Source organism: Cryptosporidium parvum, chromosome 8 (genome assembly GCF_000165345.1).
Source record: "Cryptosporidium parvum Iowa II chromosome 8, whole genome shotgun sequence".
NCBI classification, from domain to species: Eukaryota; Apicomplexa; class Conoidasida; order Eucoccidiorida; family Cryptosporidiidae; genus Cryptosporidium; species Cryptosporidium parvum.
The window spans coordinates 775714-801793 of record NC_006987.1 but is presented as its reverse complement, the minus strand read 5'-3'; the positions used below and the strand labels follow the sequence as shown (position 1 = coordinate 801793).

Below are 26080 nucleotides of genomic sequence, written 5' to 3'. Positions count from 1 at the left end.
AGATAAACGTAATTAGTTACATTAACAAACTTATGTTGTGACAAGACTCTCATAAAATGAATCAAATAGATTGAATTATTGAAGCATTAACAGAAATTATATCCTAAAATACATGCTTATTAGCCACATATTTACATGTGGCGCCGCATTCCACCTCTTTAGGTGGGGGGGGGTGCATCGCAACGTATTCAGTCTATCAGCGTCAAGTTAAAAAGTATCATCTTTTATTTGGAATATCACTATGGAAAGAATCGAATTAGAAAGAATTCCAGAATCTGATCTTACACGCAAAATATAGCTGTTTGGGGTGGACTCACGAATTTGAATGATTACTTTGCGGTTTAATACATTTCCATGTAAATAAATTATTTTGTCTGTTTCTTCATTATTTTCGTTTTCAATCAATAAATAGAAAGATTCGTTTAGCTTGCATTTATTTACTACATCTGATATTCGATTTATAGAAGACCTAGTATTTATTTCTGTAGACGCTTGAGACATTAAATATACTTCTGAATGCCAGAGATTTGAGATGAAATCATTTGAATATTGTTCTTCCTCATACGAAAATTTGCTCACCAATAGTGGAAATGGGATTTCTATCACTTTAGGAGTATTATCCGCCAACAAGAATTTGACTATCACTGTTGGAACTCCAAAATATACATCGTTGCATTCTACGTTAAAAATTAGGCATATTTGTTGTTTTCCTGAAACATAACTTGGATACTCTATTTCATTTTTCTTTATAATTGATAAAGTCCTAGGATGTATATAAGAATAGTCGAATGTTATTGTGAAATCTTCTAGTCTGTTCGGGAGTTTGTTTCCTAAATACAAACTAAAACTACCAATATTTTCCGAAAATTGAAATTTAACACCCATTTGAATGAGGTTATCCTCAAATAAAACCCAATCATTATTTAGTATGAGATTGCCAAAATTTTCTAGAAAGGAACTGCTTAAATCAATATTGTTTGGTAAATTACTAAATAGTTCAAAATTATTCTTTTTTAGGCTTTGATTGTCTCTTGTAATTCTTTTGGAAAGCAAATTAAAATCCTCGTAATATTCTAATCTAGATAATAAATATTCATTTTTTTGAACAAGAAACAAGTATTTTTCTTTTAACAAGCTATACTTTGTTTCAATTGTTTCAATCTCACTCATGTTTGAGTCCTCGACACAATCAATTTTAATAGTTTTTGGCTCAATTGCCGTTAAATTTATATCCTTATCACAAGTTTCAATAATTCCTTCCTCGATAAACTTATTCTCAACTGATGAATCTTGGTTTAAAACAATTTTGCATGAGCTATTTCCATTCACTTTAGAAGTTACGTCAAACAAATCTGGATCAACTTCCATTTCAAACGAGCATGAAGAATCTGAATTATCCAACACTTGGTTAGATAAACTTGTATAGCCTTGAGGTTTTAAGCCGTTTAAAATATTCGATTCTTCGGATATCAAGAAATCATTTTGATTATTTTTTAAATTGTTCAATTCATTATTACCCATTCCATTTTCTTGGGAATCATTTTCAGTATTTGATGAATTTACAAAGTAGTTATTTACAAACTCACTTAATAATTCAATCGATTCATCATTTACACTCGAATACTTCTCATACCATTTGTTAAGGCAGGATGCCGCAAGGTTGCATAAAAGCATTATTTCCTCTTCTTTTTCGGAATATTTAAACAGTTCTTTCTTATTTGTACTATCTGAAAGCATAACAATACATGAAAGTAAATTATTTTGATATGCCAACTGTAAATATGTTGCATTTCCAATAATTAATCTATCTAACAGACACAAATATAAAAACCTTTTTTCAAAAATAGTATTTGAACTAGATATTTCAATTTTAATTATGTCAACCAAAATTTTTGACTTTTTTCCATCGTATTTTAATGCATTTAAAATGAATTTATTTGACTTCTCATCGAACTTTTTCTTCGACTTAGTAATATAATTAATTTCACGATTTATCTTACGTATCGTCCTTTCTGATGTATGGAAACAAAAAAATGTTCCCATTTATTAATATGAAATGCGAACACTAATAATATTCTTTCATTTAATTTATTCCAGGTTAAGATAACATATGCATCAAATAAACCGTTTTTTCCCTGCCCCCCCATTTACCATTTAGTGTGACGATGGATATATGTTTCTAATAACGCGAAAAATACTCCCGAAAATTCCAAAAAAGTTGCGTGGGATACATTTCTGTAAGTAATTATATAAAAGTATTTTTCGAACTTAAGAATAATTAACTTTCTATCTCGAACTCAATGCACTAATGCTGTCAATAAATTATATTATTTTCAACAACTTTACAAACCACTAGTTCTATCATGCGTTGAACGTTAAATAGATTAGAACCGTTTTACAGATATTCGTATCACTTCAATATAAATAAGTAAATTATAACATAACACAAAAGATATATTTCCCAATCTCCGCTTCGTGTTGTAATTAATAAAAATAAATTGCATAATTCCCTGGTTATTGAAGCTAAAAGTCAAGGAAAGCGCAGGCTTTGAACATCGATCTTGTTTTTCTAATTAAAATATTTATACTATTGTTATGTTTTGAATGAGAAAAATTTCTCAAATAGTCAAATTCTTCGATCTGCATATGAATTTTAAGTGCTGTAAAAAAAAAAAAAAAAAAAAAAAAAAAAAAAAAATCAATCGATCAAATTAGTAATGTAAAAAGCAACTTATTAGCAAATTAAAAGTTAAGATAGGAATAGTTTACTTAAATAGACTGAAAAAATATATATATTTTCCAATGACCAATAACAAAAATTTCAAGAAACTTTTAAACATGTAAGGATTTGAAACTTGTTATCGCATATATTATTTCGAATATATTATTCGTTTTCTGGAACTATCAATTCACATGTATCTATTGATAGTATTTGTGAATGCCGAAAAATTATATTTAAAGAAATAATCTGGTATGTAAATTGGAAAGAGATTAAAGTAATTTATTATAATGAAAAAATGTCGTTCAATTGTTTAAACTACTTAACTTTGTAGTACCTTCAAGCATTTTCATTGTGGATTAAAAAAAATGATAATTCACATTTTCTTAAGAGTTATTGTAACCAATAAACACTAATGAATTATCTCAAACAAAAATGAGAATAAATATTCTTGGATGTTTATATAGATGAATTATTCTTCGAAGATATATACTTCAAAGCAGCCTTTACATTATAGTCCTGCACTGTTGATTTTTTTCCATCTTTAGAGGGGCACGATAGAGATGCTAAATAAATTGAAAATAATGTAGCACATCTATTGATAATTTTGCATGCGTCTTTAGACAAACGGGAGTTGTTACTTAATACTGATTTAGAAATCTTTGAAATTGTAGAATCTGGAAACTGGAGATTGAAAACCTCTTCATTCATAATAATTAGGATTTTCCATAAATCAATTCTATTGTGATGAAATAAAGTAATTGAGTTTTATACCATATAAAATAAGGGGGGGAACTGAAAAAGACAAGACCTATTTATCAGGGGGGAAAAAAAACAGTAAAAAATAACTATTTTCATGGCTCATTCCCTCTAGGTGAATAGAAATATGATGAAATTATTGAGCGTGGAGTTTGATTTCTTGATGACATGGGGCTACATGTTATCACTGGAATATAACCCATTTTACGTTGATATTCTGTAACGCAATGTGTTGGACGCACTATTTCCACTTCATTCTGGTCAATTATACATCTAGATTGCTCTTCGCAGCATTCGCATACGAATATTTGGCCCATTGTAAATAATTGTGAATAAAAATGCAATCTTTGAGACATAATCCTACATCTATAAATTAGTGTGTATAAAGGGATAGAACGCACACATCTTGGAGATAAAGAAAAATAAAAATAAAAAAAAAGTTTTCAATTCCTAAGTATCGTCTATTTTTATGTTTCCTTCTAGTTTATAGGTATTTATTTTTTGTCTAATTTTGTTTTCCTTAGACACTCTTAAATAGCAAGCGTTACACACCAGGATTTTACCACGATGGCAAATATTGTTTTGATTATTCTCGAGGGTATTTCTGAGATATCTCCATTGTGCAGTTTCAATGCATCTACATAAACTACAACACCAATCTGAACGATCTAACCGTGGCCTCCCTGCACAGCTTTTCCTAATAGGTTGTCCATTACTTTTATTTGTAGATAAATTTTTCTTCTCATTTTGATTTTTGATGTCGCACGAAAGTTTTCTACTCTGTTCAAGAAAGTTATAGAAAACTAGTTCGTCGGAGAACTGTTGAGATGCATTCGGCGTAAATACCGGGGTTTGGTGTTCAATTTTTTCTGTTGAAGGTGATTTTACTGGAGTAAATGCCATAGAAGAGTTGTTCATCTCAATAGGACTAACATTATTAATGCAGGGTGTTTCAGCTTGTTTTGGTGAAAGAGACATATTATAAATAAACGGAGAACTTTGTTGTAAGATATTTACGCCAGTTGGATTCTGTGTCTGTCCATAATAAGATGCCATAATACTGGCAGCACCAAGTCGCATTAAATTCATAAGCATATCCGGCTTATCTAGCAATGTTGAAAGAGCAGATTCTGCCCAATTATTTAAATTATTGTTAAGTATATTAAGTGGAGCGACTTGTTGAGTAGAAGAACTTGAAACTTGCGGTCTTGAAACTTCGATCGGAGTGTTTTGTAACCCAATCAATGGAGTTTGGTTTTGTAAGGTAAGTAATAGTTGTGTAGATTTCACCGCTGAATTATAGGTTAATGGATCTAGATTTTGTTTTGAATTCAATTGTTCTTGATCAGTAGATTGTGAAGGCGACTTTAAGTTTCCGCATTGATCGTAATTTAAAATGGAGCCAATTGGTGTACCAGTATTGTTCGGATATGATGTCAATAGCTGATCAATTGGAGTGGAATTCTGGTTACAGGGATTGCTCAAAATATGCTCATTTCCCGTTCTCGAAATATATGGCAGAAAGAAATTATTATAGTGTTCAAGCAAAAACTTATTTGCTGTATCCGTCTGGTTGGATGATACAGCACTTTGCGGTCCACCATCGCTACTATGCTGGTTAAGAATCTGGACCAATTGCAATGCTAAGTTATTCAAGTTTGACATCCAAAGTCATCAAGATCTTTACATAATTTGTCCGATCTATATTTAAAATAAAATTTATATCTATTTTTTATTTCTAATTCGCGGTATTAATAGTACCGGATACTCTCCAGCACGAGCTAATTATTATATTACAAAATAGTGGGGGCGTTTTTTTGTCTACTTTAATTTAGACGAGGAATTTTATCCGGGCTTTTGTCAAAAAAGTAGACAGAAATCTAAAATGTCTTAAAATATTTAACGCGGTTCAAGTTTCTTAGATTGATTTATCAATTACCAATTGTTAATCATTGCATGTATTGATATCAAATTGAATTTCTTGAATCATTTTCTAAAAAAATGTAGTATTGTTAGTATGCAAAACACATATTTAAAAGGTTCAACTATTTGTAACGAAAATTTTGCTTAGTTTTTCAAAACAAATTACATCATTTATTGTGATTATCCAAGCTAATATGTGCAAATCGTAGTAATTCATAAAGAAAATTAAGTTTAATAATTCCTTTCCCCGAAATTTAAATAGAATATTTATCAATAACGAGGAAATGTTGCCGATTCTGACTCCCTTGATTAAGCTCTTTATTATTAACGCACTTGAACATTTTTGATTTATAGTATGTTAACCAGTGCACAATTATGTAAATTACAATTTAAATAAATGAAGTGCCATACTAAAAAAACCCTTAAGTTCTTTATTTCTCTACAATGTCCAATAACTATTTATAGCTATTGATAATTGTTTCTACTTTAATTGTATTTAACGAGAATATTAATAGCTCAAATGATGTCTAATTTACTTTTCATAATAGTATGATAAGAATCTATTTCAGAGATGATAACTGCGATATTTTATATAATAGATTTATTTCTTAAACAATATAGAATTTTAAGGCAAAATATGCTCCTTCGAATTATGATAATGTTAAGTGCTGGTGATTAACATTTAAGTCTTAATTGTAAATTTTTAGTGCTTAAGTTACGTACAAATAAAATATTTAAATGTTGTATTATTATTCAAAAAAAAAGTTCAACTAAATTTACAAAAATATCAACATAGTTGCAACTTTTTTAATAAATTATTGCACAAAATAACTATTAGAGACTTTATAATTTAGAACTTATTTAAATCTTTTCAATTCAAGTATTGTATTCCTCTTGTTGAACTAAGTCAGAATAAGATCAGAATCATCAAATTGTCAGATTGCGGAAAAGATCTTAAATAATAATTTAATAAATTTTCTAGTTTCAATTTTTTCGGTTTGTTCATGATTTTTAAGAATAGTTATACTATGAATTACTGTAGTGATTTTTATTTGCTGAAAATAAAACTTTCATGTTAATAAATATCAAATTAATTCATTTCACAGTAATTACTATAATTAAACTTTTTCATATTGAACTATTTTTGGATCAAATTGGCTACTCGAATGATTAAAGTTAAATCAATTTCTATAAATTGAAAGTTGTTAAATTTTAAAAATTCGATTGTAATTACCTAATAAATTGGATTTACGAATAAAATAAACTTAAAATACAAAAGTACTCAATATTACTTCTTTTTCCCTCTTAAATAAAAGCAGTTGAATTTTCAAGTGTTGAATATAATTTTCGTACTATTAATTTATTTTTAAGCTAATATATATTTTTTCAAGCTATATTTAGTAGAACATTTATTTTTAGTTTATGAAATAATTTATCTTTACAGAAATTTATAACGACCTTTTGTCAATTTTAATATAATAATCATAGCGCAATGAGCCATTTGTTGGAGGAAAAAAAAAATCACATATTAGATTAGTTATCAAAAATTATGATTTTGGATTCTTTAACCCATCAATATTTTCAAAGATGACTAAATATTCGTTCAACGATATATAAATTTTTACTAATGGATTGTGTGTACGCACACACAAAATTTGTAAATAAAGACTTTTATTCTCAATAATGATATGTGTATTAATTTTCTGGGACTATTTTCATTAATATACCTATATAGTTATTTATTTTTTGACCAAAATACTGGTTATTTAATCGAGGTTAACTTACTAAAAAATAAGCATGAAAAAAGTTCGTTTTCTACAGATGAAAGCGAAGATGAAACTTCAATTATAGATGATATTAATATTTCAGAGTTAAATGAAGCTAACTCTCAAATAGATATTAAAGATAATTCGAGGAATATTTTTATTAAAGAGACCCACAATAATCAAACAATCAATCAACATGATTATATTTCTGTTTCTGGGAAGTCGCATTATAAATCTCCCCAAAAGGTAGAATTATCTACCATTAAGCCATTTAAACTAATCAAAAAACCAAAAATAGAAAGTCTTCAAATTGACGAGTTTGCATTTATGGTGAGACCTAACGAAAGAATGATCGGAATTGAACATTTTGTTATTAATGAGATTGAAAGACTAAATACAAAGTATAATAATATTAGCGCAGGAAGTGAAATTACCGAAGGAGAAAGTTCGATTAAAAATAATAAATATAATAATTTTGGATATTTTTCATTTCCAGGAAATGTAAAAGATGAAATTTTTTCGAAAGAAATATATTTACGTACTATTCCATATGCAAGATATACTCCACTATTTATTGAAGTCCGTAGTTCCTCATATAATGCTGCATTACATGGAATATATAAGAGAGAAGAATCAATGCAATTGTCTCAAAGTGATGAAAGGTTTCCTTGGTATGTTGAGCCAATTATTAGGCCAGTTTATAGAAGAATTTATCCTGAGCCAAGCTTGTACATATTTTTTTTAAATTTCCCCATAGAAAGATGGTGTATTGGAGATACTTGGCCAATTAATAACCCAAAAATATCAGTTGGACAAATTTATGCAGAAATAATTGGAAGGCCATACTCCCCTGCATACACTAGAGGATGGTATGTTCAGCCAAGAAAGTTTAGTGCTCATGATATAGTTCCATACGTCGAACTAGATCCTAGCACCCCCTTGAGGAATCCATTACCTGTTACAATACCTAAAGAAATGGAGTCTAAGCGTGTATTGGTTTTTGATAAGGATTTGATTGTTGAAGAAGCAAGACCATTTACTTTTATACCTAAGGAATCAATTATTCTTGAACATATTCCTTTAGTTGAATCACCCGACGATTTACAAGTATTTCCGGGTTGTCCCAATCCTCATTTAAGTAAATTTAGCGGATTAACAAAATACAAAATTTCTTCATGTATACCACCTTCACGGGGAACTTTAGATATTATAATTAATGGTGCGAATGGATACTTCTCTAATGCCTTATATAGTTGGGAGGGATTTTTTAAGAGTAGGCCATACTTTGTACAAAGGGGGCCCTTAAGAAGTGAGGACGTTAGCTTACAAAGTTCAATAGTAGAATACCCTGGAAATAGTCTGTACCTTTGGTCATTTGTTAATGAGTCAAATGCCATATCGTGGATTATTTCAAGGCAATTGGGAAATACTAGCCCCAGCCAAATTTTGGCTATTTGGAGAAGGCCAAGCAATTCAAGAATTAAATCCGAAGTTGATTGGCCTGCTGAAAGAGGGATGGAATTAGAGCCTGATGGTTGGGCATTTTTGAAACCCCCATTTAAAAAGAAATATGTGCATAATATTCCAAATAGTAATTTTGTTGAAGAAAAAGTTTTTGTCAGAATTATAGGTATCAAACCAAAACATGTTAAAATGGTAATAAATGGAGGCACTGATGATATCAATGGAGATTATTTTCATTTGGGAGAATATCTAGGATTCCCTTTCTTTAGACAAAAAAGAAATAAGAAGAAAAATCACCCTGGATACGTGTTGTATCGAGGGATAGTAATTAATAAATCCAAAGATACTTGGGTAATTGGAACTACGTTAGGGAGCATTCATGGAATAAAGGCATATGCTGTTGATTATATTCGCAATGGCCATTCTAATAAGTTCGACTCAAGGTTAGGATTTCAATACTTTGGAGGAACAAGATGGCCTCATCAACTACCTATCAGGTCATGGAGGGTTTGGGGGCCATCAGATGAAAATATAAAGATCAATATCTACAGTAATGAACTTAAGGGCATAAATTCAGAAGAAGTTACAAAGTCTATTGAATTTAAATGGAGAAGCTTTGAGTCGTTATACATTACAATGGAATATTTAAACCCAATTTCATTATTTAAGCAACATCTATCTCCTGTTATTGGAAATATTCACTCGGATTTGAGACAAGAGACAATTAACACAAATACTGACCCAATATCGTTGGACCTTAGCGATTTAAACAAAAATTCCTCTGGCGATTTAAACGATGTCAAAAATCATAAATATCAAGCACTAGATTTAAATCCAAATAATTTGAGTTATGATATTATCAATTCAAATGTTGATGAAGATAAAGTAATTTTTGTTGGGAAAGAAAAAAAAAGTATTTCCAATAGAATAATAGGGATTTTGAGTATTTCTGGATCGATATTCATAGGAATATTTATCTGGATACTTATTAAAAGTAAATTTCATCGAGATAAAGTCGAGTTTAATCAAGAAATTATTTTGGGTAATCCGAAAGGAATTGCGCACCCTAACAGTAAATTTAGATAAATTTGTAATTTGGAAGTTTGATATTTATCCGATATATTTGTTAATATCAATTTGATTTGTTGAATTTTATAAAGAATTAATTAAAGAAATGAAAATAATTTTTTGTTACGTATATTTTATACTTATCAATTTCCTTTTAATGACCAAACGCCTATTGAATTCATGGAACTTGCATGTTTTCATTTTTACTTGAAATATTAGTTGGAATAAGATACATTTCAATTTATATTAATTTAACTTTAATAGATATTAACTTTAAACATAAAATAGTCTCATTTATAATTTAATTTTCAAATCGATAATCTCTTAGTAATATAAATTTAATAAATGTCTACATTCCGCTATTTATATTAAGTTTTGTCGATAAATCAACTGAACACGATTTAAAAATATATAAAATATACAAAGATCATCTATTCAAAGATCATGCATAAATATTCCAAACGTTATATTATAGTAATGAGATAAATTCTCAAAAGTTTGAATGGAGAAAAAAATTCATAAAATTTTAGGAATAGATTTATGGCTTAGAGGGCGCTAATATCGAAAGTTGATGTTTTCATATCAGTAGGATCCGTATTTTCACCAGTAATTGAACTTCTTTCATAACTTGATGTTCTGCTGGGTGAAGGGGCCGTATCATCCAACTGAGTATCTGGTTCTTTCGTTCTAGGTTCATCTTCCTCGTTTTTATTGACCTCAGTATCTTCCTCAAATATATCGCTTTTTGAAACGCTTTCCTCGTTTTCTTTCGCATAGTTTACATCTGATATTTTGGCGTCTTCTTCACTTTTATCATTCATTTTTTTTCTTTTAAATACTCTTTTTAGTATGTTAGGTTTTTTACTTTTTCGATCCCTATTCATTTTATATCTTTTTTTTGCTTTATTTTTAATTTTTCGTTTATTTCTCCATTTTCTAAGCCAATTAAATGCTGGACGTCTTTTTCTTACTAAGATCACTTTGACTTTCTTTCCGTCCTTTGTATAGTACTTATCAACTGTCACCTCCTTTCTAAAATTTTCAAATAATTTTTTTTTAATTGGTATAGAAGTGGCACCTTCTGGTCTTTTCGATATATTTTCGTTTTCTAGATCATACTGGTTAGATTCTGAAATTTCACTAATTTCTGAGCTAAAAGCAAGTTTATAAAAAACAAATAAGAAAATGATAAGTAAAAATTGACCTGCGTATCTTTTATTCGGACGCTTAGGTAGAAATATCATGAATATGACAGAATGAAAAATGCCTTTTTACATGGGAAATTAATTATAGGATCTAAAATTGTTAGCGCTTAAAAAATTACTAATTTAAAATGAAAATTTGCATTAAATTGAAATATACATATTAATAAGTAACAAATAATGAGTTTCATACAATTCAAAGCTTATTCTAGACTGAGTATGACTCCATTATTTATTAAGTTATTTTACCAACATATTGCAAAAAAACTTTCGCGGGAATAATTAATTCTATTTTTTAAAATTTTATGTGGATTAAGTAAAAAAAATTTGGTTAATCAAAAGAGCGGTGTTAAAATGGGTGGTTCGTTTAAAACATACACAAACAATGGGAAACACGACGAAATATCTCATTTAAGATATAGAAATGCTTTGGAAATAGAAAGATCTAATCATACAAGCGAATTAGCAAAAAAAGCAGAAAAATTGAGGTTAATTTATAAAACTAGATTTGAAGAGGATTTACGTGCATTTATGGTTTCTCACAAAGCTCATGATGCATGCTTGAATTCACATGCGTTTAAATGTATTAACCCCAAGCCTTTGAGAACAGGTAGTATTTGTTCACATAAATTTAGAATCACTTCAAAGCTTTCACACAATAATTCAGAGGTTCAAAATTCATCCTTTATCCCAACTTGGGCATGGCCAGCATCATTGAGAAATAATGAAGATTTAAAGTTGATATCTTTATTTTACACTGCAGAGACTAATGTACCATTATCACCGTCTCAAGTTGGTGGCAAGTGCAATAATAAGGAAACTCAAATTTGCAACCCTATTAAACAAAACACTTCCAACGACAAAAAGAATTTGCTTAAAGCTCTTAAAATATCTAAGAAAGATGAACAAGAGAAATTAAATAATCAAAATATATTTGAGCCAAATAATTTAAAACAAAATCAAAGACAAAGACTTCGTTCAAAATATGGTGCTCCTTTTACTTGGGCTCAAAATAAATCAAGAGATAAAACAGAAGTAATTTCATCTCCACTTGAAGGTTCTTCAGACATTTCAACGCCTCAATCTCAAGTGTTTACTGAAATTCCGAAACAGCCAAGCATTTATCCACTAGAATTGGAACGCAATATCGACTCACATAATTTGGGTATTTCTGAGTTTATTAAGAAATCACTTAAAATGCAAAAAACTTTAGAATTGTTACTTGAACATAACACAGAAAATAATATTAAAAAAACATAATTGGTATAAAAATCAGTTGAGATGTTATACCAGGCTATTTATTGATGGATAGAACTATCTATCTTTTAATTAGTTGTACAACATGAATTATATCGGCATAATTTTCTTTAATATGTGGCACGATTTCACTATGGGGTGTAATAAATAAAACTTGCCTATTAAAAGTTATTTTTCCTTTTGAGCACAAACGTTCGAATTCTATTAATGACCGAATCATCGTCATTCTCCGGATGTCATCCATATATACGTCTGGTTCATCAAAGAGGTGGAACGGTGAAGAGTTGTTTTGGGATAACGCTAATAGAAGCGATATACCAATACTACTACTCTCTCCACCACTTAGAGATTGAATTTCCCTACTCACAAAATTGTTGAGTTGATCTTTGCAGGATGTAGAATTTCTTTCAGAAGATAAATGGCTTTCAGTCTGTTTAGGTTTTTTCACAGTAGCAGTATCAGGAATAACATAGATACTCAAGATCGACTTGTCATGGTCGAACTTGAGATGAGGGCGCATTGTTTTTGACCAAAAAATAGAAAAGTAATGCTTGAATTGTAAATTTACATTTTTTCCGCAGCGAATATGATCTTTTTGTAACCGTTGGATCCTTCTATTTAGATTCGTTCTGTTCTGATTTAAAAGCTTGTTTTCTTCTTGTAATTCATTTATTTTCTCCTTGTATTTTTCATACTTTATATTTATAGTGTCCAGTATTTTGTTAATTAAGTCTTCTGAACAATTTCTCTGGGTAACATTGAACCCGAAAATTTTTGATTTTTCCATAATTTCTAAAAAAATAGTATCCATTTGTCTAGATATGTTTGATTTCCAAAGTTCTATAGTTGAACAATCTGGAAAGGGTTCAATATCTCCTGACAAATTTAAACAACAATTAAAGTATTCGAGTGTAGACAATAGATCATTGGTAATCAGGAAGTCAGTTCCAATTTCAGATTCATTAGCAGCGCAAAATTTGGTATTAATCGTTCGATATTTATTTTTCAAGCCTTTCAACTCATTTTTTTTAAAATCAATTTCAGTATTTAACTGATTTATTTTGTTAGTTATCTGATTTATTTTTACTTCGATTTGGGGTTTTTCGTTAAGTAAAGAATTTTTATTAATTTTCAAAATTTTATGTTTCTGTTCTTTTAACTTGATAAACTCCTTTTCATTATCGAGGATAATTTTTAATTTTTCTATATCGGCTTCTTTATTTTTCATTAATTTTTCCTCATAACTAATTTTTTCTTCAATTACAGTAAGAAGTTGATTAAGTTCACTTAACTTCGTAGATAAATGATTAATCTCAGAAATATTTACATTGAAAATGTGTTTTTCATCCCTATCAAGTTTCCGAAGCTCTGTTTCTAACTCTACAATTTTCATGTTAATTATTTGCTCTTCTTTAGTAATATCTTCCAATTCAGTCTCAAAGCTAGATATTTCATTACGAATATAGGAGGCTTTATTATCATGATTTGTTATTGAAAGTTTTAAATCATTATTTTTTTCCTCGATTTCTATAATTTTTTTAATAATTTCCTTCTTTTTATTCTCATTCTCTATTATATTCAATTCTAATAGTCGTTTTATTTCGATTTTTTCTGGAAAGTTAAATTTTTTTTTTTCTTTTTGATCAGCACATAAATCAGATCCATAATTTCTTAATTGAAAAATATCATTTAATTTCCTAATGACGATTTTTGATGTTGCATGTTGCTTAGGGATACAAATTTCTGGGGCAACTACTATTCCACCTCTTCGATATTTAAATGAATAATTAGCTAGACAATGTGCCCTTCTAATATTAAGACTGTAATCATATATCAAATCCATTTCGTGGTCATTCATGAAGATAAAAGTTGTTTCTATTTGGAAGTTATCTATTAGAAAATTAAAAACTTCATCATTTTCAACGTGTATTAAATCAATTACGGCTAATCCTACTTTTGGGAATTTTTTACGAACAGCAGATAGTTCATATTTTTGATTGAATGAAGACCTTATATAAATTAATGAAGGTTCTAAGAAAACATTGTTATTTTTAAACAATGAAATCAATTCTTTCCTTGTTTCTGAATTTTCAACTAGCCAATATTTATAATTTCTCCTAATTTTGTAGCCAGATATAGTATCATACCTCTCGAACCTTCCACCTATAATTTCATCAAGTATACTTAATATTTTTTCATTATAATAGAATTCAGATTTGGGAAAAATATGGAGAGCAATTGGACCAATTATTTTCACCCCTTTTTCAATTTTTTCGAGTTGTTTAATAATTTTATTATGTACAAATTTTGAATAACCAAATATAATTTCGAAATCCTCGTCTGTAAAGTAATCATACAATCTTGAATATATAACTGCCAAACTTTCTTTACCTTTGGAGTCGTTAATCTTGGAGTTATGATATGCAATATATCCTGTTTCTGTAGAATTAGATTTATTTGATTGCTCTAAATCAGAATCATATTTAAGAGATTTCCTATCTGTTTCCAAAATATTCTTGATTTCATCTAACTTGAGATTAAATGATAGCTTCTCATCAGAAAATAAATTAATTTTGGCCTTATTTTCTTTAATTTGTTCAAATAATGTTGTTAGTTCATTTTTTTTATTTAGTGAGAGTAAAATTAAATTTTCTTTTTTAGACTTCAGAATATTAATTTTTTCTTTTGAAGCTTTAATTTTCTCTAATAATTCTCCTTTAAAATGCAATTTTTTTTTTTCTTGATTCGAGTCATAATTCTCTTGTTTAAATTCAACTTCTTTTTCTAAGCTTGAAATTTCGCCTTTTATTTCTTTAATTTGTTTAGTATATGAATTAAATTTATCACATATTTGTTCCAGTTCAATTGTTAGCCTTTTATGCTTATTAATATTGACCTCATGTTCTGAATGAAAATTATTTATTTCAGATTGAGAATCATAGATTTCTCTTTCACTTTCGATTATTCTTTTATTTAACTCCTCAATATCTAATGCTGACTTGGCTTTATAAAGCTCTTCAGACTGAAAAAGAAGAGAATTGATTGATAAGCTCAAATTTTTTATGGATGCCACAATATTTATACTTTCAAGATTTCTCCGATGTATTTGCAATTTATTATATGTCTGAATTAGTTCTTTCATACTATTAAATTCTTCCAGTTCACTTTCCAATTGTTTCAAGTCATTATTTAATGATTTGGAAATAATTTCTGCTTTTTCAATGCGACGTTGTTCTTCAGCCAAATGTTTCCATGAGTAATCAAATAAATGCGCTCTTTGGAAAAAATCGTATAAAGATTTTGGTGAGTTTTGCTCACGAATAAGATATTTTGCATCCATTTGTGTTAAAAACGTTACAGGGTTATTAATGATTATGTTTGCATAGGCACGAAATTGAGACAAGTGGTGTTTTGCATTGAAAGATCTGTGAATTGGAGAACTAGATTTAGAGCCTCTAAAAGTATAATTCGAATTACCCTTCAAATAAATATTGCGTTCAATGATTATTTCTTCCCCATAAATATCATTAAAATATCCTCTTTGGAATTTGTTATCATTATTTGCAAAGTGTATGCAGACAGTACCCTTATTTGCACCTATTCTAACATATTTATTCAAATTTGCGTCCTTACCAGCCTTTCTACCGCTCCAGCCACATAACAGAGCAATTGCAGAAACTAAGCTGCTTTTGCCACTTCCATTTCCGCCTGTTATTAAATTAACCCCAGGAAGTAGACTAATATCAATAAATTCGTGCCCTCCTATGTCATTTATTATTACTCTCTTGATTTGACCGACTCTCCAACCTTTCTCACAAAGGTTATTCCGCTGCAATAAGATATTACAATCTAATTCTTCAGTAAGCATTTAGCCACATTTTAAATTAGTAGCTCAACAATTTTAAATAATTTAAAAACTTCCGTTTCCCCTCTCACTAAACTGATCTGCTTCCTTTAAATTACCTAAATGTGGGCCGGGGCCAAAAAAAGTGCACCCACGCGGGATCGAACCGCGGACCTTACGGTTATTAGCCGTATGCTCTAACCAGCTGAGCTATGGGTGCCGGACGGTTAGTGAGTCAATCTTCAGATCCATAACAATATAGATTAATTTTAAATATTGAGATGTTATCCTAAGCTAATCTAGCTAGTTACTTAAATTATGATAATATTTTCATAATAATGAACAAATAGGTTTAAATATCCAATTTCACGCAAATATAAGAAGTAGATCTATTCGGTACCCAATAATTTAATGAGAATGAGTAATCAAAGAATATTGTTTATAATATATACATGCAAAGCAACTATTAATATAAATACTAATTGGGCGGCGGTCGGTGGTTAGACAAGACATCTCCGGGATCTACTTTATATGGTAGGTTTTTACACTTAATGTAGGTACCGCTATAATTTTTCAATTAATAAGCAAGTTGTCTTCCAAATGAAATATGAAGTTTGCAGACAAGATTGAGTCACTTGAATCAACAAAATGGGGCGGAAGATTTATTAATTATCGCAGCCTTATACAAACTTTAAACCAATGCCACTCGAATTTGTTGAATTCAATTGGGAAAGAATCTAATTTAGCTGCGTTAAAAGAACAAGCAAATCACATCGATGTTTCTTATAGGCCACTTAATAAAGATGTATCTGATCACTTTGTTTCGAAGTTAGAGCAGTTTCATCTATCATTAAGACATAATATAGATGTTGTCATATTGAGTTATAATAAGATATTAAAAGATAATAGTGATCATCTAGAATGTATTTCTACTTTACTTGATGATAAATCAGCGCAAATAGGCTCTAAACTGCATTTGCCAAACCTGATTTTGGATATTTGGAAAACATTTGATGATTTACAGGAATATGCTCTAGTAAATAAACTAGCTGTTTTGAAACTTTTGATGAGACGCGATGAATTATTTGATTTTTATTTAGAAAATTTACCAAGCAGTGAATCATTCACCTCTTGCTTTGATAAGCTTGAAGATGGTTCAGTTTCGCGAGAGAAATTAATTGAATTATTTTCTAGATCAAAGGATCTCTTAGAAAATTCACCTAATTATGATTCAACTAAGTATAACTCTCAGAAAGATCAATCAAGTACAAATATTGTTTTTAATAAGATTAAAACTCAGGGATTCGATACCTTATATAAATCTTCAGTTTTTGAGCTTGAAGCACTGATGGAATATGGGTTGAAGTCAGGAAAAACGATCGGTAAATCATTATTTAATCCAGATTTTAAAATGTCATTTTTAATGGGCATTTGTGTTGTCCTGCTTGTTAATCTATTTGTTATATGCCGTCTTCCGGTGGTGAATAGCGAGTACAGCATACAAGGAACACTGGCGATATTTCCGTTGTTCAGACTTGTATTGATGGGTATTTTCGTATTATGGGGTTCTGGTATTTCCATTTGCATCATGGAGTATTATGGCGTGAATTATAAATATATGATTGGAATGGATCCTAACAGCAGAGTTGCTGCGACTACGATATTCTCTTTTGCCGCATTACAAACTATAGTTTGGATTATTATTTTCACTTTATTTATTACAGATTATCGTTTGGGAATTTCTCTGTTCAGCTATTTCAATATAGAATATTATCCGCTATGGGTTTATCCTGCCTTATTAATGGCTATTGAGTTTTCCCTTTTATTCATTCCAAGTAAAACATTCACTTACGAGTACAGAAAAGCCATATTTTACTCGATACTGGAAGTCTTTAGTCATGGGATTATACCAAAAGTTGTAAATGTTACTCTTAGAGCTAATATTGTTGGTGATATTTTTACAACACTTTCGAAACCATTTGGCGACGTAGAATACACCATTACATTTTTTGTATTTGTAATTAAGAATAAGGGTGATGTACTCCCAACTTCTCTATTTAACTTCTTATCTAATTATAGATGGATGCAGACTATTGCATTGGCTCTCCCTTATGAGATAAGATTTTTTCAATGTGGTATGAGATACTTGACTGATGAGTCACCTAGTAGAAGAAACCATCTCTTTAATATGGGTAAGTACACAACTGGTTTGGCAATTGCAATAGTCGCTACCGTCCCCTGGACAACTGTAACATCGATGTCTCCCTTCATAGCTAGACTTTTATGGTTTGTCTGCTATATCACAGGTACAATTTATATGTTTATTTGGGATATTTATATGGACTGGGGACTAATGAAAGAAAGGTCTTCGTTTCTTCGCTCTAAATCTATTTATCCTAGTTGGTACTACTTCTTGGTTGCATTTTATAACTTGATTGGTCGTTTAACCTGGGCGATTACTCTAATCCCTATAACAATTATCGATGACATACAAATCAATGCCGCACTAATTAATTTGTTTGTGGCAACAATAGAAGTTTTTAGAAGAACGCTTTGGTGTACAATAAGACTTGAGTGGGAGCAAGTACATTTGAACTCAAAACAGCCTGCAAACTTGTGGGTAAGCTCAAATAAAAACAAATTATCATATTAGTTACATTTTTTATAATTATTTTAACTATTTAATACTATTTGCGTTGTTTTAAATTAAGGGCCCATTGTTTTTAGAACTAAGTGTATTTCTGTCATGAAACTTGTTTTTGGTCTTAAGGGATCGAAAATATGAGGAGGTATTGCAATTCTCTTCTTGCAAATTAGTCCAAAAATCGCTACGAACCACCAAGTAACACTAGTTATAATAAGTGTAGTTTGCAGGCCTGATGAGTTGCATTCAGGTAAAAGGCTTATTTGCGCAAAAAGAGTGTTAATTTGGCAAAATGTAAATACATGAATTAACCTGATCCATGTGGGAAGATATTTAACAATCACGCCCATTGCCTGAATTGAAAACGTTAAGTTATCAAATGTCTGGCATGTACTGTATATGTAATTATTTAGTATCAATATTCATTCTTATTTAACTTACGATTCAACAACTGAATATGCAATACACATTGAAATGAATGAAAGCCCTTCAACTACCCATAATGAGACAATACCAATTACATTAGATGAGGCTGAACAAACTGCCTGATTGTTTATTTTAGGCGAATAATTCGAGAAAGATGAATTAAGTACGATTGCTCCAATTAGTAACGAAATGCCTGACCAAAAAAAATATGATACAAAGCTAAAAAGATTTGTTAAAGTTAAATATTTCAGAGCTAAAACTTACGAGATTCCTGCTAAATTATTCAAAAGGAAATAAAATGAATTTGAAATGCTCGCATTATTTGAGTCGTTTTCCATAGTCTTCTATTTCAAAGTATTGAATAAAGGTAGCTCCAATACATGTTAAAAATTTGTTTGCAGCGCCAAACATTAAGATTTTATCTTTTTATTGAAAAATGAAGATAAATATTATAGAATGGGAAGGTAGGTTTACAGATTCAGTTGTAACAGGATTATTTAGACGTCAAATACAAAAATCAATTTTCTCGGCCTTAAATTTTATAGATCATAATTTATATATATACAACGATAAGGATGAACTAGTACGTGAAAAAACGGTCATTCCTGGAGACAAAATTCAAACTGAACCGAATTACATAAGGTAAGTTAATCTAAAATCCTATAAATATAATAATATGATATCAGAGGGCATGGAACACTCGAAGACAAGTGCTCCAGATTAATTTCTACAGCATGTGGATATCTTGAAAGTCTAAACAAATTAATATACACTAAACCTTTGGGTGGTAGATACAATGCTGAAGTCGGAGATATTGTAGTTGGAAGGGTTGCAGAAGTAAGTTAAAATTATTCTTTTGAGTATATTTAATTCATATAGGTATCAAATAAGAAGTGGTTAATAGATATATGTTCAACTCAATTTGCACAATTATCTCTGGCAGCAATTAGTCTTCCAGGGTCTATCCAAAGGAGAAGAACAGAAGAAGACTCATTGTATATGAAGTCTATCTTAGATGAGGGTGATGTGATTTGTACAGAGGTGCAGCGAGTCCAAAGTGAAGGTATTTGCCATCTTCACACTAGAAGTGCAAAGTATGGAAAGTTAGCAAATGGAATGGTCGTAAAAGTACCTAATAAGCTAATACAAAGGCAAGCTCAACACATTGTCAAGCTTAAATATGGAATACAACTTATTCTAGGACTAAATGGCTATGTTTGGATATCTCTTCCATTTGAGCATTCGCATACTGATACTCTTAACTACTCGTCTTCATCTGTAAAACCAGAAATTGTGAACTCAAATATCAGGAAATCAATTGTGATGTTGGCATTTATTATCAAACTTTTTGGTTTAAAAAATATGCAAATAACTCCTGAGCGAATCTGTAAAGTATTCGATCGTTTTACTGAATTACATTTATCATATAAGTAAGTTTAATTGAATAGGTTTAGTAAACTTTAACTCAATCTAGAAATATCCAAACCTTAGATCATTCAAAAATTGCTTTAAATGCATTATTCGAATAGAATATTAATTTTTCACAGCAAATAGAAAAGATATTTTTATAGGAAAATTTATTAAATGCGATCTTTATCAAAACTCAAGTTTAAAACTTTGAGAAGGGCTCACTCTCTGGATAAAAGGGGATGAAACCCCTCCTAAATATCTATGGCCTTGAACCTGGCTATTAAAAAAGTGGTGATAATTGTTTGTAATAGGCTGGGAAATAAAGCTATTATTCGTAGGAAAAATTGATGGATTTATCGGCAATGACATTTTTTGTGGGAAAAATCGCACTCCTGCGTTTACATGAGTAAAAATCTGATTTGGTAATTGTTGAAGTACTGGAGGTTGATATCCAAATGAGTGCTGATACGCATTAAATGAATTCGATCCTAAAACAGAATTTTTAACGTGATCTTGAGTAGATAGAGAAGCAGGAGGAGTTACTAGTTCACCGCTTTCACCCTCTATCTGTATAGAAAAGTATTTACCTTTTACCCACTGATCTATTAATGGAAGCACAGCAACAGATTCAAAAAGCATTTTTAATCTTGGGAACTTATGAATTAATGATTCTTCTGGTAACAAAGACGTCCTATTAAACTTCTCTCCTTCATTAAATTCGATCAGAGAAATATCATCGAATAAAATTGAAAATAAAATAAAATCGCAAATCATTGGCTTGTTTTTTTCTGCGATAAAAGGCCCCTTATCACCAATCGATAAAATTAAAGTTTCAAATTCGCAATAAAGTTGTTCTCTCAACAATTTATAGTTAGAAGTCGATCTTTCTAATTCTTTATTCGCATTTATATCGTTGATTAAGAATTCTTTACGACTTTTTGAAATTAATTCCATTAAAATATCTCTCCACTTTGAACAACGAAAAATCACGTCATCAATTACGAAATCAATATAGTAATTTCTCCCATATTCTCCAAGCTTCTTTGCTAAATATCTTAAGCAAGGAATTTCATCAAAAATAACTAGATCCCCCAGCTTTACAACCGGAAGATCTCCTAATGGAACTTTATTGGGATCGATATAAGAAGGTATTGGACTTTCTTCATCTAAATGGACATTAATAAAACGGTGCCTGACTTGTTTTCCTAATAAAAAGAATCTAAGAGATCCACCATTGCCCACATAAACTTCATGTTCATACGTGATAACTGATAGATCCCCAATATCACGGACTGGAAGTATAACTCTATATGTTGATTTAGAAGGGGCCATAACTCGGTTACTTGTTAACCTACATGGAATGTTGTTCCTTACCAATGTTGACATTTTTGGTGAGTAAATTTCACTTAATTCGCTGGATATTTTGCTAGCAATAATATTTGGTGACGGAATTGTGCTTGTTTCTTTGTTATTCATAATTAATAAGGATTTAATTAATTTATATTTTGCGATTAAAAAAAACTTTAATTATTCTACACATGGAATTTACTTGATATTATTAAGTGTGGCATAATTTTAGCCAAATTTTTTTTTTACTTAGTTAGGGGATTAAAGTTCTCTTGAAAAACTGCGATTTCTTCTTTTTTGATTATTTATACCGTTGTTAAATATTAAGTTATTACTTAAATCTTCTAAACAAGAACTGGAATATTCTTTTGATTGCTTATCATAATTTGAATTCATTTTTGTTTGTTCCATTTTATTTTTGCAAGTATCCGAGCATTTTGTGTTTATAATTTCTGCTTCTTCAGATATTTTTTCTGAATTTGAGATATCAACTTGTATAGTGTCAATCCCAGAGCTTAAACATAGTTCATTCAACCTACTTGTTTGCTGCTGTTCAATATTACTCAGCGTATTTCTAAGTTTGTGTGTTAGCGCACCAAGTCCAATAGCAGTGAAAAAGTTTATTGAAAATCTTATTTTGGAAATATTTTCTTTTGGGAAAATGCCTTCTGTAAAGGGTAAAACTTCAGAGGAATTAAGCTTTATATCTAAATTTTTAATTCCCATATTATAGGAAAGCTCTTGAAAGAGGATTTTAATAAAAATACGCGAAGAGGATGCAGTGTCTTTCTCGGATAGCTTAACAATAAATAGTAAATTCCAAGGTATTGCATCTTTACTAAGTAAATATGAATAAAACTTAGTTACATGTCTCAACCTATTCGTTTCTAAGCGATGGACAGTTTCAAAGCTTTCAGAAAATAGTTTCGCAAAAGATTCTTGATATTCCTTCTTAATAATGCAAAGTCTTTCAGCAACCAAAGAAAAAAATTTTTGATATGTTCGCTCCATTGAACAACAATCTAGTATCATTGCACAAGTCTCACTTATTTGATCTTTTGGAATATTTAACTTTAACAGTCTATGCGTGCACTCCTCATAATTTAAGCTGTTCATTATACAAAGATAAATTTTTTTCCTTAAAATTACAAAATCTTTCTCAGAAAGATCTATCATAGGATTATTTTTAATTAATTGTTCTTCAGTATCTTCCATGGTTACACCATATAGTCCAGAAAGCAATTCTTTTGAAATTTCATCCCATTTTGTGTTTTCTTCTTCAAAAATATTAGGTTCAGTTTCAATAAAGTGATCTAATTCATCTTGTATGTCAATTTCTCCATCTAAAATATCGAAAAAATGAGTAATTTGATCATTTAAGTCAATTAGCTCATTTTCTGGGTTATTTATTGGATAGTTCATGAAATTGTCTCGCCTTTCCTTTAGAATGCGTTCTATTAAAAAATTTGTTTTTTTATTTAATTTACCCTCTTGTAGTATTCTTCTGAACTTATTCATGATTGTATTTAGCCCTTGAGGCGTATTTTCTAACAGGAACTGGCCACATTCAAAAATGAAATCAATACATATCTCAATTGAATCATCAGTTAATTTCTCAATTAAAAAAAGGCATATTTGCAAGGCAATTAGCTCGTGAACGACTTTTTGGTTGATTAATTGAGCTAAAAACAATAAAGTATGTTTACAAACATATTTATCTCCTTTAGAGTATGATATTCTGAATTGATTTATGAGCCTTCTTAAGAGCAATGAGCCAAAGTCAGGAATATTACAATTAATTATTGCAGAAAGATAACAAATAACAGCAGTATATGAATGACTAGATAACTGAGCTCTAATTATACAATTAGCTAATATTCCTCTACCACGAATAATATTATTCTTCAAAATATTAATTAAAACTTGCTCAATATTTGAAAAATTCAGCTTATTGATCTCCCCCCTTATATTTTTCTCTAGTCTATCCCATAGTTTTTTTTGATGCTCACGATTATTTAAAAGATTATGAGATACTTCAAAGTTCTTTTTCTTAAATGGAGGAATATAATCACTAGAAATGCAAGTCTCACCGTCAGCAAGCTCATCTGGGCTATTTGTCATCTCAACCTAAATTTAAGTCAATCTTGGTAAAATTTCACAACTCAAATTAATTTATTCAATATTCCCTACCATTTTTATTTATAAATCAAAAAAAAAAAATTGTGTAGCGCTTAAATTTTTTTCCTTTGTTAAATGTAATAAAATAAATTAGAAAACAAAATGTGTATAATTCTTATAATTTATAGAAGTCCAGAGATAATAATATATTTGAATACTCCAAGCTATCCTATAGATATATTATAATTTAATTTATCATTATTTTTCTTTTCTCGTGATTTTGAAAAATTCAATCTATTAATTTTGGAGCCTGGTATCTGACTATAAATTGGATCTCACAAAACCGCAAAATTGGATCTAGAATGCATATAATTAATTATAATCATTAATTTGATTTGAGCTAAATATGAGTACTGATTATTCTCCGTTTTTAATAAGAATAATTTTTTTTTTGGTCTACTTCTTTATATACGGGGGTTTTGTGTATTCTTTTTCTTTTGATGGATTAAGAATACCTCCCCCTAAATCAATTCTAATACATCCACATCAATTTTTTATCTTTGAAAACGGTGATGCATATTATAATTTATTAGTTTCAAAATCTGCAAAATATTCAACGATTTATTTTGATAACTTAAAGTTAAAGTCAAGCGATGGAATTATACTGGATGATGAAAGTATAGAAATTATTGTTGTTCCAAGCAAAGAATTGGAGAATCTTATCAGGAATGATCAGTTGGGTGTATGCTGTAATAAAGAAAACTTATTATCTGGAAATTGCCAGAATGAGAATACATTTATTAAACCGAATATCGATGGGTTAATTTATTTTGATACTCAGCTAAGTAATTCTAACTATTTCTCAAACATAAAAAGAGGAGGAGCATACTCAATAATGATATCTAATTGTGGAAATTCAAGTAATGGATATATTCACGGGGATTTAGTTATTAAAAATGTGTATGGGTTTTTGCCTGCAATTGAATATATGAAAATAAACTTATATTTTTTTGGAGTAATATTACACGCATTTCTGGCAATATATTGGATTTATAAATGTATAAGGAATAGCAAGCAGCTCATCAATATTCAATATTATATCTTGGTTGAATTACTATTAAGTTTTTTTTCATCATTTTTATGGCTACAGTATTTCAGGCAATGGAATTTAACAGGATCAAGCTCAACATTTCTATTTGCTATCTCCACTGCTATTAATATTTTGAAGCTAACCATTATAGTCATTTTGACATTAATTGCATCTCATGGGGTAGGAATATCTAAAATTTCAATAGATTCTAGAAGAAAGTCAACTGCAATTTTTTTAACAGGAATTTTGTATTTTCTAAATGCATTAATTAAAGAGTATATCGTTTACTTGAGATCTAGAAATGCAAACATTACTTCAGGCTTGCTATTATATTCAATATTACCTGTCGGAATATTAAACGGAATAATTTTTTTTTGGATATTTCACGAACTAGTCAATTTATTGAACAAATTGGAAAATAATAAGCAAACAGAAAAACTATCATTATACAAACGGTTTACTTATATACTATTTTCCTCGATTATAATTGCTTTTACATATTTATTGTTGGAAATTCGTTTTTATTCATGGGATATCGTAGAGAGATGGAAATATCAATGGATTTTTCAAGATGCAATTCCGTTTTTTTTTGTTTCCGTGCTAAAATTAAACCTACTGTTACTTTGGGCTCCAAAGGAAAATTCGAAAAAGTACCTCAGCGCAGCAGAAGTACCTGTCGAAGCCGTAATTGAACTTGAAAGGCAGGAATTAAATATCATCACAACTCCTGAGAAAGGGAAGGGTTTAAAGAGCAATGGAAATTTGAATATTAATCAAATAAAAGATTTCGGCTATATTAATAACTTATCTTCATCTCCGAAATTATATTACGACTCGAGGATTTATGAAAATTCAAACCAACCAAATAACCCAATAGCATCAGAGGAAATAAATTATTCTGAGAGAAATCTAGATAAACTTGAATATTATGTGGGATCCGAAGTTAATAAGGAAAACTCAGTGTATTTAATTAATTGTTCCAGAATGAATAGTTAAAGTGATATAAATGAAAACAAAATATTAGTTCTTTACCAGCATTTCTA

General features: G+C 29.6%; 12 protein-coding genes and 1 non-coding gene across 13 annotated transcripts; 5 read left to right on the top strand and 8 right to left on the bottom strand.

Moving 5' to 3' along the window:
- Window positions 1–207: 207 nt before the first annotated feature.
- On the bottom strand, window positions 208–2043 carry cgd8_3060 (adaptin AP complex subunit alpha; the record flags this gene model as incomplete). The annotated part of the gene is made up of 1 exon (XM_627204.1): window positions 208–2043. The coding sequence occupies one exon, from the start codon at window positions 2041–2043 to the stop codon at window positions 208–210; it is 1836 nt and encodes a 611-aa protein (XP_627204.1).
- Window positions 2044–3928: 1885 nt separating this feature from the next.
- cgd8_3050 (hypothetical protein) lies at window positions 3929–5143 on the bottom strand (the record flags this gene model as incomplete). Its single annotated transcript, XM_627203.1, has 1 exon — window positions 3929–5143. The coding sequence occupies one exon, from the start codon at window positions 5141–5143 to the stop codon at window positions 3929–3931; it is 1215 nt and encodes a 404-aa protein (XP_627203.1).
- A 1946-nt stretch (window positions 5144–7089) lies between these two features.
- cgd8_3040 (predicted membrane associated protein, transmembrane domain near C-terminus) lies at window positions 7090–9717 on the top strand (the record flags this gene model as incomplete). The annotated part of the gene is made up of 1 exon (XM_627202.1): window positions 7090–9717. The coding sequence occupies one exon, from the start codon at window positions 7090–7092 to the stop codon at window positions 9715–9717; it is 2628 nt and encodes an 875-aa protein (XP_627202.1).
- A 527-nt stretch (window positions 9718–10244) lies between these two features.
- cgd8_3030 (hypothetical protein, signal peptide, secreted protein) lies at window positions 10245–10943 on the bottom strand (the record flags this gene model as incomplete). The annotated part of the gene is made up of 1 exon (XM_627201.1): window positions 10245–10943. One exon carries the CDS (start codon window positions 10941–10943, stop codon window positions 10245–10247), a length of 699 nt encoding a protein of 232 aa, XP_627201.1.
- A 312-nt stretch (window positions 10944–11255) lies between these two features.
- On the top strand, window positions 11256–12161 carry cgd8_3020 (hypothetical protein; the record flags this gene model as incomplete). The annotated part of the gene is made up of 1 exon (XM_627200.1): window positions 11256–12161. The coding sequence occupies one exon, from the start codon at window positions 11256–11258 to the stop codon at window positions 12159–12161; it is 906 nt and encodes a 301-aa protein (XP_627200.1).
- Window positions 12162–12219: 58 nt separating this feature from the next.
- cgd8_3010 (Smc ABC ATpase) lies at window positions 12220–16026 on the bottom strand (the record flags this gene model as incomplete). The annotated part of the gene is made up of 1 exon (XM_627199.1): window positions 12220–16026. The coding sequence occupies one exon, from the start codon at window positions 16024–16026 to the stop codon at window positions 12220–12222; it is 3807 nt and encodes a 1268-aa protein (XP_627199.1).
- Window positions 16027–16148: 122 nt separating this feature from the next.
- Window positions 16149–16222, bottom strand: cgd8_3005 (the record flags this gene model as incomplete). The annotated part of the gene is made up of 1 exon: window positions 16149–16222. It is a non-coding gene; the product is annotated as a tRNA-Ile (tRNA).
- Window positions 16223–16609: 387 nt separating this feature from the next.
- Window positions 16610–18655, top strand: cgd8_3000 (SYG1/ ERD1 like integral membrane protein required for retention of ER lumen proteins, with 8-10 transmembrane domains; the record flags this gene model as incomplete). Its single annotated transcript, XM_627198.1, has 1 exon — window positions 16610–18655. One exon carries the CDS (start codon window positions 16610–16612, stop codon window positions 18653–18655), a length of 2046 nt encoding a protein of 681 aa, XP_627198.1.
- Window positions 18656–18708: 53 nt separating this feature from the next.
- On the bottom strand, window positions 18709–19293 carry cgd8_2990 (hypothetical protein; the record flags this gene model as incomplete). The annotated part of the gene is made up of 2 exons (XM_001388395.1): window positions 18709–19045; window positions 19088–19293. Coding segments are annotated over 2 exons (543 nt in total), but the record flags the coding sequence as incomplete, so codon positions are not given.
- Window positions 19294–20071: 778 nt separating this feature from the next.
- Window positions 20072–20506, top strand: cgd8_2980 (hypothetical protein; the record flags this gene model as incomplete). The annotated part of the gene is made up of 1 exon (XM_001388394.1): window positions 20072–20506. A coding segment is annotated over one exon (435 nt), but the record flags the coding sequence as incomplete, so codon positions are not given.
- A 162-nt stretch (window positions 20507–20668) lies between these two features.
- Window positions 20669–21958, bottom strand: cgd8_2970 (glutathione S-transferase; the record flags this gene model as incomplete). The annotated part of the gene is made up of 1 exon (XM_627197.1): window positions 20669–21958. One exon carries the CDS (start codon window positions 21956–21958, stop codon window positions 20669–20671), a length of 1290 nt encoding a protein of 429 aa, XP_627197.1.
- Window positions 21959–22090: 132 nt separating this feature from the next.
- On the bottom strand, window positions 22091–23950 carry cgd8_2960 (NIC+MI domains containing protein. nucampholin/yeast Cwc22p like protein involved in mRNA splicing; the record flags this gene model as incomplete). Its single annotated transcript, XM_627196.1, has 1 exon — window positions 22091–23950. One exon carries the CDS (start codon window positions 23948–23950, stop codon window positions 22091–22093), a length of 1860 nt encoding a protein of 619 aa, XP_627196.1.
- Window positions 23951–24353: 403 nt separating this feature from the next.
- cgd8_2950 (cervesiae Yh1017wp/PTM1 like protein; signal peptide plus 7 pass transmembrane regions) lies at window positions 24354–26033 on the top strand (the record flags this gene model as incomplete). Its single annotated transcript, XM_627195.1, has 1 exon — window positions 24354–26033. The coding sequence occupies one exon, from the start codon at window positions 24354–24356 to the stop codon at window positions 26031–26033; it is 1680 nt and encodes a 559-aa protein (XP_627195.1).
- Window positions 26034–26080: the final 47 nt, after the last annotated feature.